Source organism: Phoca vitulina, unplaced genomic scaffold (assembly GCF_004348235.1).
Source record: "Phoca vitulina isolate PV1807 unplaced genomic scaffold, GSC_HSeal_1.0 scaffold1, whole genome shotgun sequence".
NCBI lineage: Eukaryota > Metazoa > Chordata > Mammalia > Carnivora > Phocidae > Phoca > Phoca vitulina.
The window spans coordinates 108358627-108384682 of NW_022589704.1; the positions used below are offsets into that span (position 1 = coordinate 108358627).

General features: G+C 40.3%; 1 protein-coding gene across 3 annotated transcripts in view; it reads right to left on the reverse strand.

The window, feature by feature from the left end:
- WDR33 (WD repeat domain 33) overlaps window positions 1–26056 on the reverse strand; it is a 110517-nt gene that overhangs the window by 9370 nt on the left and 75091 nt on the right. Inside the window, exons 8-18 of one of the 3 annotated variants that reach the window (XM_032412703.1) lie at window positions 13314–13440; window positions 12005–12159; window positions 11833–11911; window positions 11280–11390; window positions 10820–10914; window positions 10534–10620; window positions 9961–10100; window positions 9210–9362; window positions 7207–8295; window positions 4428–4536; window positions 909–1347 (exon numbers count right to left, since the gene is read on the reverse strand). In XM_032412703.1, the coding sequence (XP_032268594.1) occupies window positions 909–1347; window positions 4428–4536; window positions 7207–8295; window positions 9210–9362; window positions 9961–10100; window positions 10534–10620; window positions 10820–10914; window positions 11280–11390; window positions 11833–11911; window positions 12005–12159; window positions 13314–13440 (2584 nt within the window). Of the gene's footprint in view, window positions 1–908; window positions 3137–4427; window positions 4537–7206; window positions 8296–9209; window positions 9363–9960; window positions 10101–10533; window positions 10621–10819; window positions 10915–11279; window positions 11391–11832; window positions 11912–12004; window positions 12160–13313; window positions 13441–26056 lie in introns of those variants that run through there. The other 2 variants (XM_032412709.1, XM_032412706.1) reach the window with 2 other exon arrangements.

Below are 26056 nucleotides of genomic sequence, written 5' to 3' on the forward strand. Positions count from 1 at the left end.
TTTTTTAAAAACCCCCTTCTGAAAGCTGCTTTCCTGAACCCCTTGATTTCACCGCCCCTGGCCATGTTATCAGCCCTTCTTTTCTAACACATCCCGTGAGGATGGGGGAATGTCAACCCTGAACTCAGTCCCCCACTAGCGACAGTCAAGAGAAATGGGATAGGCAGAGCTGCGACCGTGACAGCAGGAGTGCCCCATGGCATGGGCACTGCAGTCGGCCAGCCTGGCCTGAAGCCGCTCCCACACCTCCACCTGGCAGAGAGTCAAATGCTCTGATCCTCAGCACGGCCCCTCATCTGCAAACTGCTGACAAGAACACCGGTCTTGCTATTCACCAGCACAAAGAAATACTCAAGCATCACCACCACAGACGATTCTCAGTCTCCTCTGAGATTCACTAATGCTTGTTTTTTCCCTCCTTATTTCTTCTATGCCTTTTTTACCCCCAGCAAGCTGAGAGTTCAAGCCTGACCTTGACCTAATTGAACAGCAAGATTAATTTTCAGTTTGACTTGACTGTGTTAAGATCTTTAGGCAATTACAGAAAAACTATCTCACAAAAACTTATTCTCAATCTCAATCTAGATATGTACATCATTCTAACCAAGAGAATCTGGCGACTTCTAATCAAGTTCCAGAAACTTCATACTATACTGATCCTCACATCTCTTTTAAAAGGACCAAAGAATAAGCAAAAATAAAAAGATCTCTAAATTATAAAGATAAAAAAGAAGCATAAAAGGTTAAAAAAGCATAATTACTTGCTTAAAGTCTAAATGCAAAACCTAGAGAGGGTAGAACTAGTAATCAATATAGTGCCCTCTGCCCAAGCAAAAGAAGAAAGAGACTTTTGCAGAACAGGTCAAGAGCTCCAGGGAAGAACTAGACCCACAAAGCATCTGTCCCACCTTTCTTCTCTGCGCCCTCGAAAACGTGGGTCCTCAGGATCCCGGGGGAATCGTTCATCTCCAGGTCTGCGGCCTTCCCAAGCCCCTGGAGGGCCCCGGGCTGCTCCCCGGCCATCCCCCTCGCTGAATTCCCTGTGATCAGGCGGAAACGGAGGCCCGGGGCCCCCACGCCTCCACTTCTCTTCTTGTGGTAAAGGTCCTCCTCGCCCCTCAAATTCACGTAATCGGTGGCCAAAGCGCTTGTCCGGGTGGAAGTCATCTGGTCTGCTGAAGTCATCAGGGAAGTCGGGGTGAGGGCCGCGCCTATCAGGGGGACCCCTGCAGTCCTGGCCGCCCCGGAAAGGCCCCCTCTCGGGCCCGTGCTCAGGGCCGCTGCTCTGCTCATGCCGCCTCTCTGACATGGGGCCCATGTGATGGTTGGGAGGGCCACGTGAGTCACCTAAAGGAAACAAAGCTGATTTTTACCTTGTCTTCCAGGAATCCTACCAGCACAGGTCTGATTTTCAGCATCTTAAAGTCTCAGAATGCATTCTTGTATTTAGAATGTTTTCCCTCCATAGTTCTCAGCATACTTAGGAGACAAATCCCTAAGGCACTATCTAACGGAAGAACACAGGTTTTGGGGTGCAGATTTCAACTTTATCACTCACTAGCTAAGCACCTCCACCTCGGGTAAATTACTACTCTCAAATGAGATTAGCAACTACTTGCTGCTGTGAGGATTAACTCAGAAAGCATGCGACAGTCTCATGGGCATAAGAATGAGCATGCCTTCCCTGCTCCCATTCTTCCAGGGACTTCCCTAGGCCTGCCTGCTCCACACCCAGGGAGGACAGAGAGAATTCATGCTGCAGGCCAGGAAGCCAGGCACAGGGAATCCAGCTGGGCACCTGAGAGGGCCGCGGAGCCCTCAGAGGGTGCAGCAGCTACCCTGCCGTCATCCCTGCTGGTGCCTCTTTAGCCCCTAGTTCATTCAACCTGCTTCCTTAACTCACACTTCCCTTCTCTTCTTACTTTTTTTTTAAGACAGGGAATACTTTATTCAAACCCATCAGAGAAATAGACAGCTTGGGTCCGTAACAAAGCACATTTTGATTCTTAACAAAATCCTCTGTAAGGCGCGTGGAACCACGAGCCTCGCTAATAACTGCCTGGTGACCCATCAGCCCTTGCTCATACTTCAGTTTCGGGGTCATATGGGCATATTTTCCGCCCCTTTGCATGAATGAATGATATAGATCCCTCATCTATAATAACTATCACCATTCTTTGCACACAGCGTTGGGAAACCCACTAAAGATTGTTTTAAAAACATTTTAATGTGTGTAATATATTCAAAGTCCTGAATAAAAATAGAATTAAAGTTGTGATGGTTAACTTAGCTTACTTCTGAACCTTGAAGGGATTTGTTCTCCTGGCTACTGTGCAGCCATTGTTAATGTGCAGCTATTTTCTGTCAACATACAATCCAAATCAAGCATTTTTTAAAAGTAGGTAGCAAAGGGACCCTCTTGCTCTAAAACAACTACATTTTTAAGATGAAATTCCCCCACCGCCCCACTCATACCTTTCCCTCCTTCTCCCTGGCAATAAAGACGACCTGCCTTCCCTCGCGTCACAGCCAGCCAGGATTCCTCCCCTCCCGATGCCCTTCCTCTTCCTTTTTTGTTCCTTTCTTTTGGCCATTTCAATCCCACCTCACCATTCGACATGTATAAAAAACTTGGAAATGTCAGTATAAAAAAACACCATTAGAAGGGTTCTCTCTTCTCTTAAGCTCTTCCTGTGCCTTCTGCCTCCTGGTCTTTCCTTCATTAAACCAGTCCTCTCCCAGCTGAGGAAAGCACCTTCTAACTTGCATCTCTGTTCAGTCAGTTTGCAAATATCCCAGGTCCCTTTCCTTGTGGTAAAGAGGCCCCCTCACTTCTCAGTGGGTTCCTGCATCTAACGGCTTCTTCTCTGACTTTATGTTGCTTGAACTTGGTGTGATCTCAGACACAGCAGACTTTGACCTGAGGAAGCTGAACACATTCCATTTGGACTTACCTATGAATAATAATCCTCCCATTACCTCTATCTGTTTAAAAGTACCCTGGCTCCTCCAAGGAAAGAAACCCACCACTACAAATTAGAAGGGATGTGGCCACCGGTGATGGGGCGGCGGCGTTGGTTAATCCAGTAGGGGATGGCAGGGCCACTTTCTCGGCTCTCCCTTCTCCCTTTGGTCCCTGGGAGGAGAAAGAGAGGAGGAAGAGAGAGAGAGAGAGAGGTAAAGAGAAAAGGGGAAGAGCAAGGAGGAGAGGGAAATAGGTGGAGACAGACACAAGGTAGGGGAGAGGAAGAGAGGCAGGCTCTCAGTTTGTTGACAGCTGTACCCTGTGGGTAACAGACTCTTCTTTTCTTAGGGTCCCCAAATTCCAAAGATGGGTTCTTGCTTTCTCTTTTTCCCTGCTGGCCACCACTTCCATGCAATGAGACTATAATAACGATTCTCCTACTTCCTTTACTGTTCCCTTTCCTAGGATGTCCTGCTTCTCCCAAAGTCCTAGGGCTGCAAAATGCTAATGAGGACTTTTCTTAATCTGATAAAATGAGGGCAAGAAATGTAACATGCGCCACAGAGTGCTGTGGGCTCAGCTAATTAAAAATTAAAAGGAGTGAAGTTCTTTGAAGTGCAACCTCCACAATACTCCTGGTTCTCTGGCCTGTGTCCTCCCTGTGAGACAGTGCACTGATTTGAACACCTCTGTCTCCGACCTTCCCTCCATCCACACCACTCAGTCCTGCCCTCACCCTCTCCAGCGAGCGGCCTACCGCCCCCTCACTCCTGCTCCGGCCCTGCCCTGCCCTTGTGACAGCAGAACACCTCAGCACAAGGGGCTGCCTCAGCACTTTCAACTCCTGGCATTAACTCAACTTCCAAACAGCCTCACACCTAAATACTGGCAGGTCTTATCTCTGTGCTTTCCATAGTATCAAGAACCCGATACATCAGTACATGGCTTTCTTCTTATCAAATCGTGCAAAACAATATAACCAGCTAAAGAATTCAATACATGGCACAATTTGGGGGGGGAAGGGGGGAATATTAAAAACACTATTAAAATCTCTAAATTCTTTATCTCATCAAACACTGTAAGTGGAAGCAGTTCGGCTTTCCAGGAAGCGAACGACATGCACTTGCATTCAGTGCACACAGGAACCACTCCCATTCCCAAGACGTGGACAAGGCCGGCCCAGGCCCAGCTCCAGGCCCTGCTACTAGGGGTTGTCCCAGCACTTCCACTGTCAGCTTCTGGTAAGTGAGGAGCTTATTTCCTCAGGACAGCATTTTTAGCTAACTAAAGCGAGTCTATGAAAACATTAGGACAAAGCCTTTACCTGAAATGACTGCTCCTATTTTTCCTATAGGGTTCAAATGACCATTCTATCAATTACTTACCAATAAACTATTTTTTTTGTAAGATTTACCCAGAGGTGGTAGAATACAATCTCTTATTCAACCGAGCAGATATTTACCTTTGTTAGGGCCAGGTCCTTGTCCAGGGTTAAGAGGGGGGATGCGACCTTGTGCTCCCTGCTGCCCTAGGCCTGGTATCAGGGGTGGGGGGCCTGCGTTCTGTCCTTCCTGAAAAGATGTTTTTAAAGCGGGGGTGTGAAATCATAGGATTGTGCTTCATAAATAGCAATTTTATCAAAATGTGACAAGATAAAAACACTAGGTTGCCCCAAAGCCTCCAGCAGTAAATATACAGCTAGTGACATTATAGCAAAATTGTCCTTAAATTGGGGGAAGGAGATACTTCTCTTACCATAATAAAAGGAAACACTTATATTTTAAACCTGCTGATAGGTTTTATTTAAAGCTAGATCTTTACCTGTGATGCCAAGAACCTCAATGGAAAGTCAGAAATCGTAACATAACACTCTGCACAAAGGAGGAACTTCCGGCAAAAGTAAAGATCTGGAAATCTGCCAGGACAGGTAAACTCTGCTCTCACACTCGGGACTCTTTTCCAGCTACAAAAAATAACCACTCCTCTCAAGCGGCTAGGGCTGGGTTTGAAGAGGTGGAAGAATACGAAAGGGGTTCGTGATGAGATATTCACATTGGCTTTCTCCTATCAACTGCCTCTTCTCTACCTCAGCATTTCCCCATCCTCAGCACCCTATGGCTCATTCCCAGCTGAGTCGCCTGGGATCCTGTTGGATTCCTTGGGTCCCTGAAGATACAAACCTGCTGCTCTGAGCTTGTCTCCATGCTCTGGAACCCCAGAGCTCACCCCAGCTTGTCCCTAAGATTATGTCTTTTTACCTAGCCATGTCTAAATTCTGAGTCTCCACACTGTCCAGTGACCTTGGATTAGGTCTCTTAACAAACAAACACATTTCTTTATTAAAAAAAAAAAAAATGCATTTGGTGAACTGGACCTACTCTGCTATGAAAATAGCAGAATTTCAAAACCATCCATAGCAAAATTGCTTGCACATTCCAAACTAGCTACATGAAAGAGCAACCTTGATAGGCCATCCAGCATTGTAGCTACAAATGACTATCATTAACTCAATACCTATAATTTCTGTCCTCCTTTGTTTCCTGTCTCCTTCACCCAAGGACTGCTCTTATCAACACCTTTCATGCTATTACTTTAACACCAGAAAGCAATTCCACTAAATTAAACCAACTGAAACAACTGATTTAAATAATGAGCCTCATCGAAGTGAAGAAAGTCAGATTTCAGCACATAAAAAATAGGGGCAAAAATTTTCATCAGGCAACTCTTGAGATCTGAAACGTCCTATAATGCATCAAACCTTCATACTCATTCTATAGGTCAACTAAATCTTTAGAGCCATTATGCTTTTCATGTATAAAATCTTTTACTACTTAATAAAAACTCTTGCTGAACTGTCCCAGAAACTCAGGCCTATCCTCTTGAATCTGACACGTTTTTAATTTCAGTCATAATGCGGTAGCTAAAGTTCATCACTGTTTTTGTCCTCCCAAATGAAAGCTGTTAATTCATTACCATAAGGTTAGGGAACTGATACTATAAACACATACAAATGCTCTGTGTGTTAATAAAACATACAATACTGCAAATTTTACAGCAGTTCAGGACAATAAACCTAGATTTATTCCACTCATCCTAAATTCTAAAAAGTGCCCAACAGATTCTGGAAATAAACTCAACTACTCTTCACTGCTGTGACACTTGTAAGTCCTGGAAGACCTATGGAAAAGTAATGCTTAACCTACTTATTCAGCTGGTTATTTTAATTCGTTAACCTAATGGTCATCTTCACATGACAGATTCTCAGAGGTGTTTGAAAAAGCAAAACAGACTGTGTTTTTCACATGCAGCACCTGCAGCACATCCTCTCTAAGTGGACCGAGTGCCTCTCAGTAAAGACCCGAGGAGTCAACATTAGCTCACTCGCTCACTCACTTCTGGTCCACAACTAACTTCAGGGACACAAACGCAGTAGTTCATACCTAAATAATGCTTCCAGACTATGAAACTGAGAAAAACATAAAAACCACAGAGCCAAACAGTGCTAAATCCATTCATGCTCATGCAGTCCTTCCGTAATTCCCCCACAAAACCTGAACCCTCCTCACACCACTTCTCAAGCACAAGCCCAGCAAATGGGTAATAAAACTTTGCTGACAAAAACAGAATCCTCAAAAATGGGCCAAGACAATGTCTACAGAATTACTCCCTCCAGTAAATAAATTTACATGTGAGTGGAAAACAACTTGAACAACATTTTGTCCAAAGGGTCACCATTTGAGAATGCATAATTCTGGACTCAGAGATCTCTAAAAGCATTCACTGAAATGAAAATAGTGAGATCAGAGTCTCCCATACACTTGTGAGTTAAATACTTCATACTATCTTAAAGAGTAGAGCTGGCAGGCAGATCAGCCCACGAAACACCGGGCTACAAACTAAAGAGCCCAGAAAAGGGGGACCTGATAGGCTCAGGGCCACCCCTGCTTCCTCCTCAGGGCCACAGCTCTTTTAGAGCCCAGGGACAATTATGAACGGTATTCAACTGAGAGTTGATCTTTTCTGGAATGACTTCTATTAAAAAGACTCATATTACAATATATTTAATGGTCTTGTTTACTCTCATTTCCTTCTTCAGCCATGATGCTACTCTCAAGCCACCATCACTACTTGAGAGACACTGATACAAGCTGTGACTGCTTCCACAGCATTTGGAAGTGCCGCCTCCGTGCAGAGCGTATTTTCCCAATGTGCAATGCCTATAAGTTAGAAATAAATAATACCTGATTGAAGGGGGCCCGGGGCCCATCACCTAGCAGAGCTGTTTTCTGCTGCTGGAATGGTATTGGCCCTTGAGATGGATGTGGCCCTCTTGCCGGGTTCTGCTGTCCCTGAGGTCCAGGGGGCCCTTGCATGCCACCCTGGGGTGGCGGCCCCAAAGAGCCCTGGGGCGGCCCCTGCTGACCTTGTGAGCCTGGAGGCCCTCGCAATTCCTGGGGGGGGCCCAGCATGGACCCTTGGGCTGGAGGCCCCTGCATGCCTCGCATCTCCTGAGGGCCTCGCATCTCCTGAGGGCCATGTCCCAGCAGTCCACTTGGAGGGTGAGGTCCTCTCATCTCTTGAGGCGGATGGCCCATCATCATCCCTTGGGGAGCAGGACCCTGATTTTCTCGGGGGCCTGGAGGACCCTGCATTCCTCTTGGATTCAATCCCATCAGAGGTCCCTGAGACACAGGACCTTGGATCCCTTGAGACCCTGGCCCACCTTGTATCCCATGAGGATGAGGAGGTCCTTGCATTCCTCTGGGACCAGGTGGTCCCTGCATACCTTGAGTACCAGGAGGCCCCTGAGGGCCCAAGTGACCCTGGGGACCAGGTGGGCCTTGAGGGCCTATGTGACCTTGTGGGCCAGGTGGACCCTGAGGACCCATATGACCTTGAGGACCAGAATTACCCTGTGGTCCAGGTGGTCCTTGAGGTCCCAAAGGGCCATGAGGTCCAGGATGCCTCTGCATTCCTTGGGGCCCATGCATGTCCTGAGGCCTCGGCAACCCCTGGGGCGGGCCCTGGGGCCCTTGTGGTCCCATGAATCCTTGTGGCCCCCCACCTCCCTGATGCAGTGGAGGACCTTGTGGTCCCATTTGTCCCTGGGGTCCAGGGGGTCTAAACTGTCCCTGTGGACCCGGAGGCCCCATTTGAGCCATGTTCATTGGCATCTGCTGAGATGGATGGGGCTGCTGAAAACCTTGAGGAATCTGAGACATTGGACCTTGTCCTGGAAAGGGCTGGGGTCCGAGGAGAGGGGTGCCAGATGAAGGAGGAGGCTGAATTTGCTCAGCCTGTTTCTGTGCAAGTCTTTCAATTTTAAGTTGCTGGAAAGAAAGGAAAAAAAGCATACTGATAAATACACCAGAGCCCTTGAAGATGACAATACTGCTATCACTTATTTCATTGGGGGAGCCTCAAGACAAACATAAGGCATTGACCTCTCAACACTCCACAGTAACTAGAATCTGTATAACATTCAGATATTCTGAGAGCACACAAGCTTCCAGACTCACTCTAGACTCCTTCTTTTTAAATACTGAGAAACAGCAGTCAGGATTATTTACATCCATCCTTATTATATTAAATAATTTACTAATGCTTTATCATTTTTGGTTAACTGTCAAAGGTGCAAAAAAATAAGAGCAAACCACCTGCTCTAGAACTGACAGAAAAATTATTTTATCTGTGGATAAATAAATGATCCAAGTTAAAACTATGTTGGCTTTATCTTTCCTATTAAAAAATGTATATGTAGGGGCGCCTGGGTGGCTCAGTTGGTTAAGTATCCACTTCTTGATTTTGGCTCAGATCATGACCTCAGGGTTGTGGGATCAAGCCCCGCCATCGGGCTCTGCGCTTGCGGGGAGTCTGCTCCAGATTCTCGCTTTCCCTCGCCTTCTGCCCCTCCCCCTGCTCTCTCTCTCTCTCTCTCTCTCTCTCTTTCTCTAAAATAAATAAATAAATCTTTTTAAAAAATGTATATTTAACTTAGGTCTGCTCACTGCTTGACTCATCTTGTTTTAAAAGTCTTAGAAACAGAATTCTTTCACACCTGAAACTATTATGACACTGTATGTCAATTATACTTCAATTAAAAAATTAGAAAAACAGAAAGAAATGGTGGCATTCATCAGACCCATCTGAGAAGCCCTTCCCTTCTCCATAAGAGCGTATCAATAAAAAATGTTATCACTATTTTCTTAGATCATCTTGAACCCCCCTAAAAAGTGTCACACACCTCCAGAAGCTGTGGGTTAGTATACTGTAATGTGGCCATTTCTTGTTCAATTTCTGCTTGAGTTTTCTTCTTCTCTTCCAATTTAATATCCTCTTTTCTGTCGTTCAGTACCTCATTTGGGGCAGGGATTGGAACTTTATTTTGCATCCAAGCCTTGGGAAAGAAGAGAATATTAAATATACCCTAAGTGTGTATATTACAATGAGAAAATGAGAAAAACATTCTGTAGTCACTGGCTCCTTCCAACCGGCCGAATACAAGCCAGCCAGCCTGGTATACTGCCTTTATTCTAATGCTCCTTCTTGTGATGAGAATGGAGTCAGGCAAGCACAATACCGGGCAGAAACTACTAACCTGATAAACACTGTAAGATCTTACATGTTATTGAAAATGAAAAGCCTACCCGCCTCTTCTAGAGGGCACATGCACTTTGTGTTGAAGGGACAAATAAAGCAGAAGACAGACAAACAAAGTAGAGGAGAGTCAACGTACTCTCTCTGCTCCATGCTTCTTTCTTCTCCTTCCTCTGATAGCGTTGACAGTAAGAAGTAGGTGAGAATAAAAGAAGAGCTACAAGAGTCATGACAACTCAGCACTAACTGCAGAGCAGCAGATGGGGTCTTGGTCGAAGAACACTCCAAAGAAGTCTGTAGTACAGAAACACTTTCCACAGATGAGACAGTGCAAGACAGACTCACCAAGCAGGACCTCCCAGTGCGTGGACAAGGTGGGGCTGCTGCTAGTTACTCACCTGCTGGAACTGAGCAGGAATAGGTTTTGCATAAGGAACTTTCTTCTGAGGAACTTTTTTCTGATCCTTTTGCATCACCTCCTCCATTCCCCAGTCCAAACCTGGAATTGTCATTTCAATTTCATTTGATTCATCTTTCCCTGTAACCACAAAAAGAAGCAGTTAGCCAAGGAAATGAGCGCAAATGGCCATGTCATCAATAAACACATTTTTAAAAGAAGAGATTTTAAATAATATGCAGTTTACATCACTTTTATCAACATGTCTCAAATCATTTTGGCATTTTCAAAATAATTTAGTATCATGAAGGTAAGAAACAGGTCTACAAAAATTTTATAAAGAGGGGTGCCTGGGTGGCTCAGTCGTTAAGCGTCCGCCTTCAGCGCAGGTCATGATCCCAGGGTCCTGGGATCGAGCCCCACATCGGGCTCCCGGCTCAGCGGGAAGTCTGCTTCTCCCTCTCCCACTCCCCCTGCTTGTGTTCCCTCTCTCGCTGTCTGTCAGATAAATAAATAAAATCTTTAAAAAAAAAAATTTTATAAAGATAAAACATACAGGTACAATGTCTCTTACCCATCTGCTCTTGTTCCATAGCTAATTTTAGTTGTTCTGGTATTCCCATTCCTGGAATTACTGCCAGGCTGTTAGGTTCAAGGTCATCTATAAATACGAATACATTTATTGTCAACAGAGATTTTATAAACATAGTGGCCCAAAAAAATGAACACTTTATAAAAATGAAACTTATCAATCAGTAAACTATAAAACTAAATTTAGTTGTATATAATCTTTTCCATAACTAACACTTTAATAAGAGAATATCAGATTTCACAGAAGGATAAATGTGTAAGAGTCTCACCATATTCTACTCCATCTTCAGACATTCCAGGCAATAGGTTGAGATTATATCGATCTCGCATTTTATCACCCGGTCGGTTTCGGGTCCAGAATTTGCTGTCAAAATAAAAGTGATGGAAGGGGTAAGGGGAGGAGGATGGTTTCAGTGTGTTTCTGGACACTTAAAGAGTACCAAGCCCCCTGGTAAACATAACAAAGTTTTACAATGCCTTTCTTCTAAAAATTTAAAATGTCAAAATATTTTTTAATAAGAAGGCAAAGCAAAATTCGAATAACAAAGTCATACTCAATATTCTATCTCCTTCTTATTATTACATACTTATTTATAAACAGCTACAAAAATGTTCCTAAGAAGTTGGACTACAAATACATTAATCTATCAACAAAAATAAATATAAATCTTTATTTTCTGCTGCTCCATGAACACAGTAATTCCTTGTCATTTTTGATATAAAGCTTACCTAGTATGGTCATTTGAACCTGAGCAGAGAATATGTCCAAGAGGATGCCACGCCAGACTCCAGATCATTCCTTCATGGGCCATCTCCATCCCACCCACTTCCTTCTCTACCCTGTAACAGCACCACAGAAAGAAGTCTTTTCACAAAAGTTACCAAAAAAAAAAAAAAAGACATTTTTTTTTACTGTAACACAAAGCTACCAAAGCCTGTTACTTTAAATCTGGTCAGTTCCACATGTTTCAGGGGTATTCATTTGTCATCAGCAACGTATTATTTTATTTGAGGAGTACTTCAGAGGGGAAAATGCTTCGAGAATTAATTCACCAATAAGAAACAAGGAAATCTGCTTTACTCTCCTTTAATGACTTCCACATCCAAAAATAGAGGTGCTAAGTTTTCTATTCCAAGCTGGGTTTATAGAATTGAAAACTGCAGGAAGTCTCTGATATAGGACATATGAACACTCAGGAAAAACACAAGACATCATGTTTTACACTTTTGAGTGCTCTCTTCATAAAATATACAACTTCTTTACATAATAAGCATTACATACCCAACATGCCAGAATAACAAAGAGCCATCGGACCCTCCACTGGCAAAAAGTCCTTCATGAACAGGATGCCAGGCCACAGCTGTAAAACAAAAACGTGGGCAAAGGCAAATTATTAGGATTTCAACACACTACAGCTAATAGTGAGAATGAGAAGCATGCCACAACCACTGACCTGTGGCTTCTTTCTTATGACCTCGGAAGACCTGAAGCTCTTCTTTCAGGTTTCGGATATCGAAAAGTTTACAGAGGTGATCACGTGATGCAGTGAGTAGCCAATTGCCGTTGAGATTTAATTTCACTTCCATTACTGTGTTTTTATGGGCATGACTAGAAACAAAGTACCAAGAAAATAATCTGTCAGAATTCAAAACAAGGATAAATCGATACAATGGCCATTTTTGTTAAAAAGCACATGGGTCAAGACGCAAGAGGTATGGCCTCTTGGCAAGAGGTTTAGACATTACTTCAAGTGTACTTTTAACTGTGGTCTTGTGATGTTACATGTTTTATTACTTCTTAATGTCCATTATTTAAGTACAGTTTTCATTAACCAATTAAAATAGCAGCAGAGCTTCAACTGTATAAAAAAAACCTTATCTGTGAAGCAGGGGAAGCACTTGAACACATAAATTAATATTCAATAAAGCTCATTAAATTTTTAAAATTCAATGAAGCTCCTCTCATTAAGACAAAGCATTAAAAAAGGGCATAGGATAGTTTGAGGGTTAATTTGAACTAAAACCACTACAAGTCAAGGCCTGCAAAATACACATCTCCAAGAAGCATCAGTCACAAGGTGCTCTATTTGGTTGTGGCCACTGGAGTTAGGCAATAAGGCAGCCTTGCTCCAGCCAGCTCACTCTGGATTTAGCTCACTTTCCAGTCAGAAAGACCAGGATACAGGGGTGTGGTCAAAAAACATGCTAGTAACATGTTAACTATGAATGTTGACAGATAATAATAAAAAATAGTAATATAAAATATGATATAAAATATAATATATATAAAATACAATCATAAAAATAATTTTAAAAGGACAAAACCTTATTATGAGGTTGCATCATAAGCAAGCACCTCAAACAAAAAATGAGAACGGATTCAAAACTGGGGAGAAAACTTCTCTACAAATATATGTGGTGAGATGGAGAGGGCTGGGCTGTGTCTAGTAAGTGGCTGCCACGTCAGCTCCATACAGTGCCAAAATGTTATCATGAGCAGAGACTGCAACCTAGGATAGTAAGAACCACCTTCTCCTCATCTTCCTCCCTGCCCCCCCCTTAGGGATACCCAAATTAAATGTAGATACATACAGCAGAACAAAAATCATATTTAATTAATAAGAAGACCCTAGGTACAAGTTCATCTGTTGTCTACCCTAGTTTTTGGCGAATACACAGGAGGAGAGAAGGCTCAAAGTTAAAGAATACAGGCAGCCTTGTTCCCTTTTGTTTAGGGACCAAGGTGGGGTTCCTATCACTTACAGTGTTGCAAGACTCTGCCCAGTCTTGGGATCCCAGAACTTGATTGGCTGTTGACTATCTTTACTTCCTGAAACAACTAACCCTTTTGTTGGATGCCAGTCTACACATTTCACATCTGCACCATGCCCTGTTGGAACAAGTTAAAATAATACCTAATCAGTCATATATTTAAAGCAGCACTCCATTCTAATTTAAACGAAAGCAGACAAACTTATTAACTGTTTTGATCCTAATACTCAGTCATCTTAACCCTTTTGAAAGACTCTTTTGTCTTTGTGTGGGGAAGACTTCTGAATAGAGCAATCTCTTTTGAGGCCGAGATGCACAGGAACAGTTTCTCTTCTCCTGCAGCTAAGCTCATCTTCTTGCCTACTTCTGGTAGGCCAAAGATTTTTGGAAGCTGTGTCACTCAAGCCCCATATTTAAAGCTTTTCATGCTTTTCCTGGATGATCACAATTCTTGTCATTCACTCTAGTTTTCCCACTTTGCAGTAGTCCTTATAGATCAAAAGTCCTAAATTCAGGTTCACATGCCAGCGTTTTCTAGATGTGGCAGTAGGAAAAATATTCTGATGGAATTCCATTTACTGAAATGCAAAATGAGAAAAACAATCCCTGTTTTATTCACACACATGCCAGATGAGATGATGTTAAGAGCAGAGTACTCTGTTGAGTGCTTACTACATGTTAGGGCGTGACAGAACAATTAAAAGCATCACCTCTTTAAATCCTCACAAAATCCTGAGGAAGGTATTACCATTATAACCATTTTACAAGTGAAGAAAAGAAACAGAAGGACTGGAGGGGTTAAATAAGACATCCTAGTTTCCAAAGCCTGTCAACAAGGACAGGAGCTGGAATCTGAACCTGGTCTACAGGATTCCAGAAATAGTTCTCTCAATCACTGTGCTAGAGCATGAGGTCACTTCATAAATGGAACACATTAACTGATACTAAAAATCACAAAAGTGAAAATCAGAACTTATATAACTGAAAGAAATTAGTAAAATTTTTGAAAAATCGGGGTGCCTGGGTGGCTCAGTCATTAAGCGTCTGCCTTTGGCTCAGGTCGTGATCCTAGGGTCCTGGGATCGAGCCCCGCATCGGGCTCCCTGCTCAGCGGGAAGCCTGCTTCTCCCTCTCCCACTCCCCCTGCTTGTGTTCCCTCTCTTGCTGGGTCTCTCTCTGCCAAATAAATAAAATCTTTAAAAACAAAAAAAAGATTTTTGAAAAATCAGTGCTGTCCAGAAAAAGCCTCAGGAACATTTTATACAGCAAATGCACTACAAAGCAGGTAAGAGTAAGGTGAAGAGTATCTGAAACAGGTCCCTCTCCAACCAGGACTAAATCCAGCTTCTATGAAGTCTGAGGTGGGAAGGAGGAAGGATATGGAAGAATAGCAAGAGAGGGAAGAAGGGAAGAAGGAAAAGATGATTCTAGGGGCAATGGAAAGTGAATCTGCACCAATTCAGAAGAGGAGTGATTTGCGTCTCAAATAGGCATGGACTTATCTAAAGACAAGACCCTATGCTGGCAAATATGTAGGGAGATACCAACTGCCTGGACAACAGTTTGGCAATGTGTACCAAAGCATGAAAAACATGCATATCCTACAACCTGAGAAGCTCATGCCTCAGAATTTACCCTAAGGAAATAATCGATGTCCAAAAAGATTTGCCTACAAGAATGTTTACTGAGAGCTTATTTTTAAATGCCCTTGAATAGGAAATATATTACAAAATATATTTCAGTATGGCATATGTGCTCAATAGAATATGATGCACCTGTTATAAATGAAACTATAGTAATTTAATGATGTAATTAAAATGTTCATGATACTATCGAAAAAAAGAAAAACACCAGTGTGTGCAACATTCCTGATGCCACCATTGTAAAAGACAGATTAGTACCATGAGTGTGTGTGTACACCTATCTAGAGAAAAATGCAAGAAGTCTAGACACCAAACTGTTAAACAGAAAGAATATTAAGCTGAGTAGCGGTATTAAGGTGATTCTTATTTCCCTGTGTTTTGTTTTTATGTTTTCTTTTGGGTTTTTTTTTGTTTGTTTTTATATTTTCTACAATGAACATATATAATTTTGTAACTGGGATCTAAAGGTGGGAAAGGGGAAAAGAGGTTTTGTTGTTACTTTGATTTTATTAAGAAAAAGAACTGAAGATGGAAAAATTGACTAGAAAAACAATTCAGTCTTCCAGTCCCTTGTTTGGTTTAAGAACTTTTTATTTTCAGGGTTGTTGTTTGGTTGGTTTTTTTATTATTATTATTTATTTAAGTAATCTCAACACCCAGTGTGGGGCTTGAACTCACAACCCCAAGATCAAGAGTCATATCCTCTCCTGACATAGCCAACCAGGCACCCAAAGAACTTTTAATGTCATTAACAATTTGATCCTAAATATGGGCAGGGAGTTAAAAAAGCTTTATGGGTCACTATCACCCAAAATTAAATATTATGTATAGATACATGTGTATTTTAACCAAATTTGGAAAATACATGAGAAAACACTTTTAAAATGTGATGCACTGTGCAAAAAAAAGTTCATACTCTTAGCAGCCACCTCTACCCTCACCTTTTCTGAGACACTTTTGTTATAAAAGTATGTTTAAACAAGTGTACGCAAAAAAAATAAGAAACCCATCAACCCATAAAAAAAGGAACAACAAAATATATTTTAGCTGCTTTGAATTTGTTCTCTGACATTTTCTAAAATGTATTTGAGGGGCGCCTGGGTGGCACAGTTGGTTAAATGTCTGACTCTTGGTTTCAGCTCAGGTCGTGATCTCAGGGTCATGAGACTGAACCCTGTGTCAGGCTCCAAGCTCAGGGCGGAGGACTACTTAAGTTTCTCTCTCCCTCTTCCCCTGCCCCCCCCACTCTCGTTCTAATAAATGAACCTTTAAAAAATTTTTGAATAAAATAAAATGTATTTAAGTAGAACCCAAGCAAGTGAGGAATCCCATCTATCCTTTTCGGCTAAATGAATTTACCCAAATCCATACATATCACTAAATATAAATCCAACTGATTGGTACTGATTCTTGGGTATTATTTTATTGGTTACTGTCCTTAATAAAAATGCTAGTACTACTAGCAAGTACACATTCTTCTTATATGTATGGTACTATTCTAAGCAAAGTATGTATACTGACTAATACTTTACATATGAAAATTACAAGGTACAGATAGGTTAAACAACTTGCCCATGATCACATAGCTGATAAGTGGCAGAGCGGACATCTTGAATGCAGGGAGCTGGCCCCCAATCCATAGCTCTTAATGCCTATTCTATTCTGCCTCCTTAGATGTGGAAAGGTTAGTCTAAGAGTTACAGGAGGAAAAGAAAAGAAAATATGTCTCTTCCTATTTGCTTCTATATGCACAAAGACTCACTGAAAGACAGCAGACAGGGAACAGATGGGAGGGCAGCTATTCAAGTCTTTACATTATTTTATTTCTGAACCATATGCATGTGTCATCTACTTTTGTAAAATTAAATACAAATAAAAGACTTATCTAAGAAAGTATGTACAAAAAAATATGTGCACCATGCTAACATTTATGGCTTAAAAAGAGACACACATACACAAAGCGCATATATACACTTGCTCAAAAATGCATAAAACGTGTCTGAAAGAAAACACGAGAATCATCACATTAATTGCCCCCAAGAGAGGGAACTGGGTAAGGAGACTTCATTGTATATTGTTTGGTAATTTTTAAATACTGAAACACATGAATGATGTATTGGGGGGAAAAATTCAACTAAAAAATTTTAATTTACTAAACAGCAGTGGACTGATTACCTCTGGAAAGTGGATATGAAATCATTACAAGTAGCACGTATCATTTTTATATTTTTTCTAATGAAAAGGAGGAAAAATAAATAGCTTAATCTGGCATAGAAGCACACTGATTTGCAACTGCTCTCTTCTTTAGTAAAAGATGTTACTGAATTCCCAATGAAGTGACAAAAACTATTTCAAATGATAAAACTGTATCCTCTCATGTCAATGTTAACACATTTAGATCCAGAACAATGAGACTAATAAAAATTTATCCTAAGAAAATAACATAAAGGATTTTTTTAACATTTATATTTAAAAGATGGCATTTGAAACTTTGTTCAAAATAGTGAAAAAGTGTAAACAAATTTTAGAAGTGGGATAATTAAATGAACTGTGTCATGGCCAAAAGAAAAAGAACATACAACTATTAAAATGAGGATTCTAGGAACAAAAGAAAATGCTCATGAAATAAAGTGAATTTTAAAACAGCAAACAAGGGGTGCCCAGCTGGCTCAGTCAGTGGGACATGCGAATCTTGATCCCGGGGTTCTGAGTTGAAGCCCCACGCTGGGTGTAGAGATTACTCAAAAATAAAATCTTAGGGGCGCCTGGGTGACTCAGTCAGTTAAATGTTCGACTCTTGATTTTGGCTCAGGTCATGATCTCAGGGTCCTGGGATCCAGCCCTGCATGGGGCCCAGGGCTCAACAATCAGTGGGGTGTCTGCTTCAGGATTCTCTTTCCCTCTGCCCTCCCCTCCCTCTGCTCGTGTACTCTCTCCCTTTCTCTAAAATAAATAAATCTTTAAAAATAAATTAATTAAAAAAATAAAACCTTAAAAATAAATAAATAATAAAATAGCAAACAAAATAATACATGCATAAACTGTGCATATGCCATGGGGGTGATTATAAAATGTATAGGTACAAAATGTAGATGTGAAAAGTAGCAAATGAAAAGTATACTGAAATAGCAGAAACAAAGGTGAAGTTTTCACATTTTCTCTAATGTGATATCGTAGTTATAACCACAAATAACACAGGTTAGATTTGTGTGTGTGTGTAAACTTTCTGATGTTTTTAAAATGAGAAAAAAAAACCCACCACTGAATGCAAGTTACTTTGCTAGGTAATATTTCCTCTGTCAAAGTAGCAAAAATTAAATCTGGTGACACAGTGATAGTAAGAGAGAAACAGGCATTGTCAGCCATAACTGGTTGGAAAGTAAATTGGTACAATTTTGGAGGAAGGCCATTTGGCTCTATCAAAATGTTATAGCCCTTAATTCTGCTAGGAATTTACCCTATGTCTGTAGCTGTAAAATCGCACCAAAATTTTACAAAGATATTTGTTGCACCTTGTTTGAATTCCAAGAATGGAAACACCTAAAAATCAATGAGGGGTTATTTAAGAAAATTAAGGTAAATCCATATAACTGAATACAGTACAGCTGTTAAAACTTGAGGCAGGAAGAGGGAACTTTTTGGGGGTGATGGAAATGTTCTATATATTGATTACGGTGGTGGTTACAAAAATGAAGCAGAGAAAAGAACTTTTTGAAGGGACGGAAATACATACCTTCATTATAGTATACGTATTTGTCAAAATTCATAGAACTGTGTATCTAAAAAAAGGGTGAATGTTACCATATGTAACTTATACCTCAATAAGCCTTTTAAAAAATACAAGCAGAAAAGCAAGGTGTAATTTAGTCCAATTTGTAAAAAAGAAAAATTAAGCTGGTAATGGTTTTTTAGGGAGAAGAAATGCTATGGGAATAAGAAGGCATTTACTCTTGGACTGCTTGAAGTTTTTAACATGTTCTTTTATTACTTTATTTAATGGCAACTACCTTTGGTTTCCGTCTGTTCAAAGCTCAAGAATGACGGATACTAATTAGTGCCTTTGTTTGGCAATGCAGAACCAGTGCTTGTGGTCCCAGAAAGATGTGCTTCAAAGCCTCAGTGGGGATGCACTTTTTCAGACAGCTCTCAGACTCAGTATGACTAAACTAAGTTTCAAGAACATTATGGGTTTTGTGAGCTGAGTGCCAGATATAAAAACTTAATTTTATATAAATTATCCTCTCACAGGGCACCTGGGTGGCTCAGTTGGTTAAGCAACTGCCTTCGGCTCAGGTCATGATCCTGGAGTCCCGGGATTGAGTCCCACATCGGGCTCCCTGCTCAGCGGGGAGTCTGCTTCTCCCTCTGATCCTCCCCCTCTCATGCTCTCTGACTCCCATTCTCTCTCTCAGATAAATAAATAAAATCTTTTAAAAAAAAAAAATTATCCTCTCACAGAAAAATGAGTCCCAAACACACAGCTTATCAATTTAACCATTAACCCAAAAGAATGTCTCTATACTAATTTTTATCATTTCAAAGGTCCAGAATTTCAGGATAGAACCATTCAAAATTCTCTGTGATCCCCAAATATGGAAATTTCAAGAATGTAGTTAGTGTTTGGAATACTGAAGCAATTAGCACAGACTTACTGGAAAATTCATTCAAGTGAATTTATGGCCCAGTGACCTAGATATTTTAGTACTAAGAACATCTTGCTAATGACTCAAGATTTTAGGACTAAAAACTTCTTGTCAATGGAAGACCCAGCATTTTGTAAAGTGGCCCTTAATTAAAACATTTCAGAAGCAAGCCTGTAAGACAATATAAGATAAAATTCTCAACATCAAACCCGCTCCAGATACTACAAAGCCAGATACTACAGGATAAGGTGTAGCCTTGCAGGGAACTGACAGGAGTCTACAGGGAGACTGTGGTAAACCCATAAACTCTTAGTAGGATAACAGCTTTAAAAATCCAGCGATCCAGGTGCATGGTTACCAAGACTCCAGGATCCCTGGGAAAGGTCATAGTACCTATCCATACTTGATTGCAATTAGAAAGGGAGGATATGCTGTAAGAAAGATTTAAATATTGAAAGTTGGAGGTGCAACTGCCAAATTCTAAAATTAAGAGATTCCAGGTACAAATCATTAAAGATCAAGACTGTCATAATAAATCTGTGTGGAATTCCCTTTAAATATTTACAAATACTTAAGAATTTAACCTGCACTGTCCAATACAGTAACTTATCAGCTACATGTGACTACTTAAATTTGTCTTATTCCAAGTTAAAATTTAGGTTCCTCAGTCACACTAGCAACATTTCAAGTGCTCAATGGCCACATGTGACTATTGGCTAGCATACTGGATAACACAGATCTAGAATAGTTCCATCATCACAAAAAGTCCTATTGGACAACAATGATTTAAACTATAATTAGCCATTTTAAAGAAAGTTTCTACTTACATTCCCATGATTGTATTATTTTTATTCATTCTCTGTTACTTAATGAACAACAACAAAAAGTATCTTCAATTGTTACTAGAGCTGGGTAAGACCTGCAAATTGTTACATAAGAGAAAACTGAGGCCTAAAAGGGCTAAGCCAGTGACCAGAAGTGGCTCGAATTTTCTTCCCATTGCTTTCTTCCCTCCACCTCACTAAATATAATATCCAAATGAAGTTGCAAAATACAGTTAACCCTTGAATAGGGGTTTGAACTGTGCAGGGCCACTTATATGCAAATATTTTTCAATATACAGTACAGTACTATAAATGTATTTTCTATTCTTTATGATTTTCTTGGTAACATTTTTTTTCTGTAGCTTACTTTATTGTAAGAATACAGCATATAATATACTACATACAAAATATGTGTTTATCAACTGTTTATGTCATCGGTAAGGCTTTCCAGTCAACAGTAGGTTATCAGTAGTTTTTATTTTAGGGAGTTAAAACTTATACAAGGATTTTAGACTGCAGTGGAGGGATCAGCACCCCTAACCCCCTGTTGTGCAAGGGTCAACTGTAGTTCCTTTTGTTTCACTTATCAATCAAATGTAACTGAGAAGGTTGTAGTAGACAAACTTCTGTACACCTTACCAAGTCTCAGAACTACGTGAGAAAAGAATTTAGGGGTAAACTTTAAAAATAAATACATAAATAAGAGTTACTTCTTTTACCTTTCTGAGAAGTAGTCAGATTGATTCTGAAGAGCAGGGTCTTGTTAAGAATAAAGGAATGTTGGGGGCAGGGGGGAAGAAGAAGAAAGGAATGTGGCGACTATGCCCTAACTCCACCTAAAGAAATTACAAATTAATCTCACCATACTCCGTTACTTTTAGAGATTAAGTTTTGGAGGGAGTGAATTTTGCATATTTCTTAGCTAGCTAACACTCTCTTCGATCCTAGCTAAATGAATAGTTACAGAATTAGCATCTTTTGGGAGACCGGTGGCACTGGTTTGTGGACTGTGTCTGACACACCAGAGTGGTTCAACTTACTACTTCAAAATAATTAACTGCAAAAAACCCCATTAACTGTACATTAGAATTTATACCAAATGGGAGGAAAACGATTTTACTTATTCCACTTGATCATTCTTTCACACGCTCATTTATGTGCTCTTTCGCGGGCTCATTAATTCAAAATAAGTATGCATAACAGCAACATTTATTGGGCTCCTATTTTGGATGCTTGATCTCTAAAATATGTGATCACCAAACAAAATGAGGACTGAACACTGCAGAAATAGTTGTAGAATCATACAGTCCAGGTACAATAACTTTCAAGAAAGTTAATACTTAGAATAAAAATGTCTTCAGAATAAAGACTGAATTAAGCTAACAAAACAACTAGTGCAGGTTCTTTAGAGACTTTTCTCTACAAATGAAAACAGGAAAATCTCTTTTAAAAAATGTTACACAGGGGTGCCTGGGTGGCTCAGTGGGTTAAGCATGCCTTCGGCTCAGGTCATGATCTCAGGGTCCTGGGATCGAGCCCCACATCGGGCTCCCTGCTCAGCAGGGAGTCTGTTTCTCCCTCTCCCTCTTCCCCTCCACCAACTTGTGCTCTCTCTCTCTCTCTAAATAAATAAAATCTTTTAAAAAAATAAATAATGTTACACAACTACGCCTAAAATAGCAAGGTGCAGAACGCAAAACGATTTCTCCTAATGAAAAACTGCTTGATAACGTGTGTGTGTGTGTGTGTGTGTGTGTGTTTTAAGGGAGATCCTAGAAATAAAATGCAGAGACTCCTTAATAAACCCTAAAATTCTAATAACAGGGCAGATGGTTTAGTCTTTAGATATTTGAACAGTTCCAGATGTATTTTTGTAGAAAGTGGAGGCTTCCTGTTTATCATTTCCTATCTCAGAACCGTAAGGTATAGTGCAGTGACAAGCTACAAGCCAGTAAGAGAATGAGGTCTGTTTTGGGACTCTTCCTTTATAGGAAGAGATTCCCTGGCTTCTGCAATATTATATGTAAACTGTGTGCCTCTGTGTATTTTTCAAGAGCCTCATCTCTCCTCCACATTCTCACCAGATCCTAGGAGACCTGTCATCCCACACAGGTAAATGTCCTGCCTTAAGACAATGTATATGACCCCAGGGCTCGGTGAACACTCTGAAAACCAATATATAGTTTTATTTGAAGGTCAAAAATAGTGTCCATTTTCCCATTTTATTTTTCCTGGATCAGACCGGTATAAGAACAAATCTTAAGAAAAATTTCTTTTATACATAACTTACAAAAAGCACCAAGGTTTTCTAATACAGGAAGAAAAAAGCAAACAAAGAATTCAAGTACCATCTTGTACATTAACAGTTGAAGAACTGTTATTCAAGAAAATGTGTCAAACATTAACAACACACTCAGTCTACTTCCAGCCACAGGAACATAAAATGTAACAGATCAGTTTAAGGCAAAGGGTATTTGTTGCCATGGTCCACAGCCAGACATTTCAGTATTCAATAGATTAGCGGACTCAAGAATTTAAAAAATGAAACAGCGTAAGTAACTTGTATCCTGGCCAATGAATATGCAATTTATTAACGTTTTACCTCCCTTTTTTGCAAAATGATTTTAAACTTGATCCAACAGTCATTATCAACTGAAAGTGATACTATTAGTATTTCTGTCATCCAAATCTAGAAAGTAACATTAGTAAAAATCTATAAAATTAAATGGAAAGTCAATCATGGAAACAGTATACCTCTAGGCAGTGTTTTTCAAGAAGCATGTTCCAAGCCACAACGGAGCACAGAATCTTGGATGAAGGGGTTCTGTGGTCAAAAGAGTTAGGCAATGCTGAATTTTAAAAATTAGGTTATTTTTTTCCATGTCTGAGAGCCTTCAGTGCTTTCAATATAGATTACAAATCTGCAGGTGAGAATGTGAGCATCAGTCTTTTTTCCTCAAAGCACTTCCAAGTCCCTCAGAAGATGAATCTGGGAAATTTTGAAATGCTAGCTTATTTTGTCATCTGGCAATGAAGAACCTAAATCCTGGAGAGTGGACACCTCTAGGGAAAAAGAGGAAGGGCACTGAGGAGGGGCACATAAAGGGACTTTTAACCATATCTGTAATGTGTCCTTCTAAAAAATTCAGAAATAAGCATGGCAAAAATGTAAGGATTTGACACAGCTGAATGGTAACACAAAAGTGTTAATCAGGTTATAAAAAGTTGTGAAATGTATGGTGTCAGAAGAGTATCTAATATACAAACATAAAAACTCAAATGAAACAAGGAGGTAGATATATAATAAATTTGCCAATCTCCTACTTAAGTCACACATGTAATTTGCATATGCAAGTAAATGGTTTCTATTTATCTGTACTATGTATTTACATGGAAGACTGACAAAGGTTGACCTAAAACTTGTCAAGTAGGTTAAAAACTGAAATTAAGGGGCGCCGGGGTCACTTAAGCATCTAACTCTTGGTTTTGGCTCAGGTCGTGATCTCAGGGTCCTGCGATCAAGCGCCGCTTGGGGCTCTGTGCCCAGGGTGGAGTCTGCTTGGGATTCTCTCTCCCCTCTCCCTCTGCCCCTCCCCTCCCCCTGCTCTCTCTCTAAATAAATCTTTTTTAAAAACTGAAATTAAGCATACATCTCATAAGATTAAGGCCATGTAACTACTTCTGGCATCAAAGTGAAAATTTTTTATGAATATATGACATATAAATAATTTCTGAGTCCAATAAAAACATATACAGGCATAAGTTTTACTGAAACTTACGTGTCAGACTGCTATTAAACTTATACAATAATGTGGAGAAAGGATGTAACAGAGAAAAGCACAATTTCCATTTGAGTCGATTTTAAAGATTGTATTTAGAAAAATCTTGAGAACTATGAAAGGGAGAAAAACAATCAGGAGACGATTGATATAACAGGAAAATCTACATTTGTTTCCCAAATCACTGCCTGAAATTGTATGAGTGTTGATCCTCTATATTCTTCTGTTATAATAACCAGAAAGAAGTAGCTCTGCAGCATGTTTCCTGCCCAACAGCAAATTCCCCTTTATTGGCCCTTTTTGTTTGTTTTTAATTAAAAGGATCCCCAAAAAAACCTAGTTTGGAGAATATTCATCAAAGAAGCTTAAAGGGAAGGAATGCAACAACCGAACAGTCTTTCAATCTCATTGTTATTGTACTGTCCCAAATATTAACAACCAGTATCACAAAGCACATCAGCCATTAGGCTGAGGTGGGAGATACCTGGTTTCCCACACACAAGGCAGAAACCAGCTACAAAGTCCTTTATACAAAACTGTGCACTGGTGTGTGTGTGTGTGTGTGTGTGTGTTGTGTGTGTGTATGTAATCAGTCAGTCAAGGTTCTCTAGCAAACATTTCTGCATACGTTCATAATTCAATAGTAATACACAGATGGTATAATAGTCTTAAAGAGTCAAGAAAAGAAGCATATAGTCATCACTTGAAAAATTAGAAACTGTAAAAAAAAAAAAAAAAAAAAAAACTTTAAAAGAATGATGGGAAGGTCTGGCAATACCAAGACTACCAAAAGGAGCAGTACCTATGCTACATTAACAACAGAGTCATTAGTGCCAGCAGATTCCCTGGCCAAGAATGAAAAGAAGCCATGACTGAAAGCCCTAATAAAGAAGAAAAAGCAGTATCAAAAAGGAAAACAAGAAATTTTAAATGGTACTTTAGGGCACTTCTAGGGAAAGCCTTCCTTCCAAAAAATATATTAAAACAGTAAACTGATTCATCAACCTCAGCTGGCCAGATTAAGGACACTGTGTTTTAAGTTGGAGGTTTAGGGGCACCTGGGTGGCTCAGTCGTTAAGTGTGTGCCTTCGGTTCAGGTCATGATCCCAGGGTACTGGGATCAAGCCCCGCATCGGGCTCCCTGCTCCGCAGGAAGCCTGCTTCTCCCTCTCCCACTCCCCCTGCTTGTGTTCCCTCTCTCGCTGTGTCTCTCTCCGTCAAATAAAAAAAAATCTTTTAAAAAATAATAATAATAAAGTTGAAGGTTTAGATACATAAAAGCAACACAGAATCCTGGCCAAACTAGAAGTAATTAATTAACCCCTGTGGTAATCATAGCCATGCACAACTGTACTTTGAATCTGAGTTTTGCCAGAATGTACTTGGGTATATTTGCACATTTTTGGGAAATGTGGCTCCCTATATAATCCTATTCATCTACTACTAAGGAAGGTAACAGTGGTTAAGTTAAAGAAAGTTATCTGTATCAGAACAAGAAGGTTACATGAACCCCCTAAATAACTGCTAGAGGCAGGGTCTATCACATGATTCCCAGAAGACTGTAATTTCAAGCTATTACTAAGAACTTTTTCTATAAATAAGTAATCTGAGATGGCATTATACTCCATTTGGATCTTGACAATTATTTCCTTTTCTGTTCCAAAGCAGAAATAAGGTAACTGGGAGCTGGTTATATTAGCTTCCATCATAGTAAAAACAATAAATAAATACCCATTAGTCCACAATGATATAAATAATTGAATAAAAATAAGTAAGAGGGAGGAAAAGAGCGGAGTCTCTCGTGCATGAAAATTCTAAATAAGTTATGTAGTTACTCCACACTCG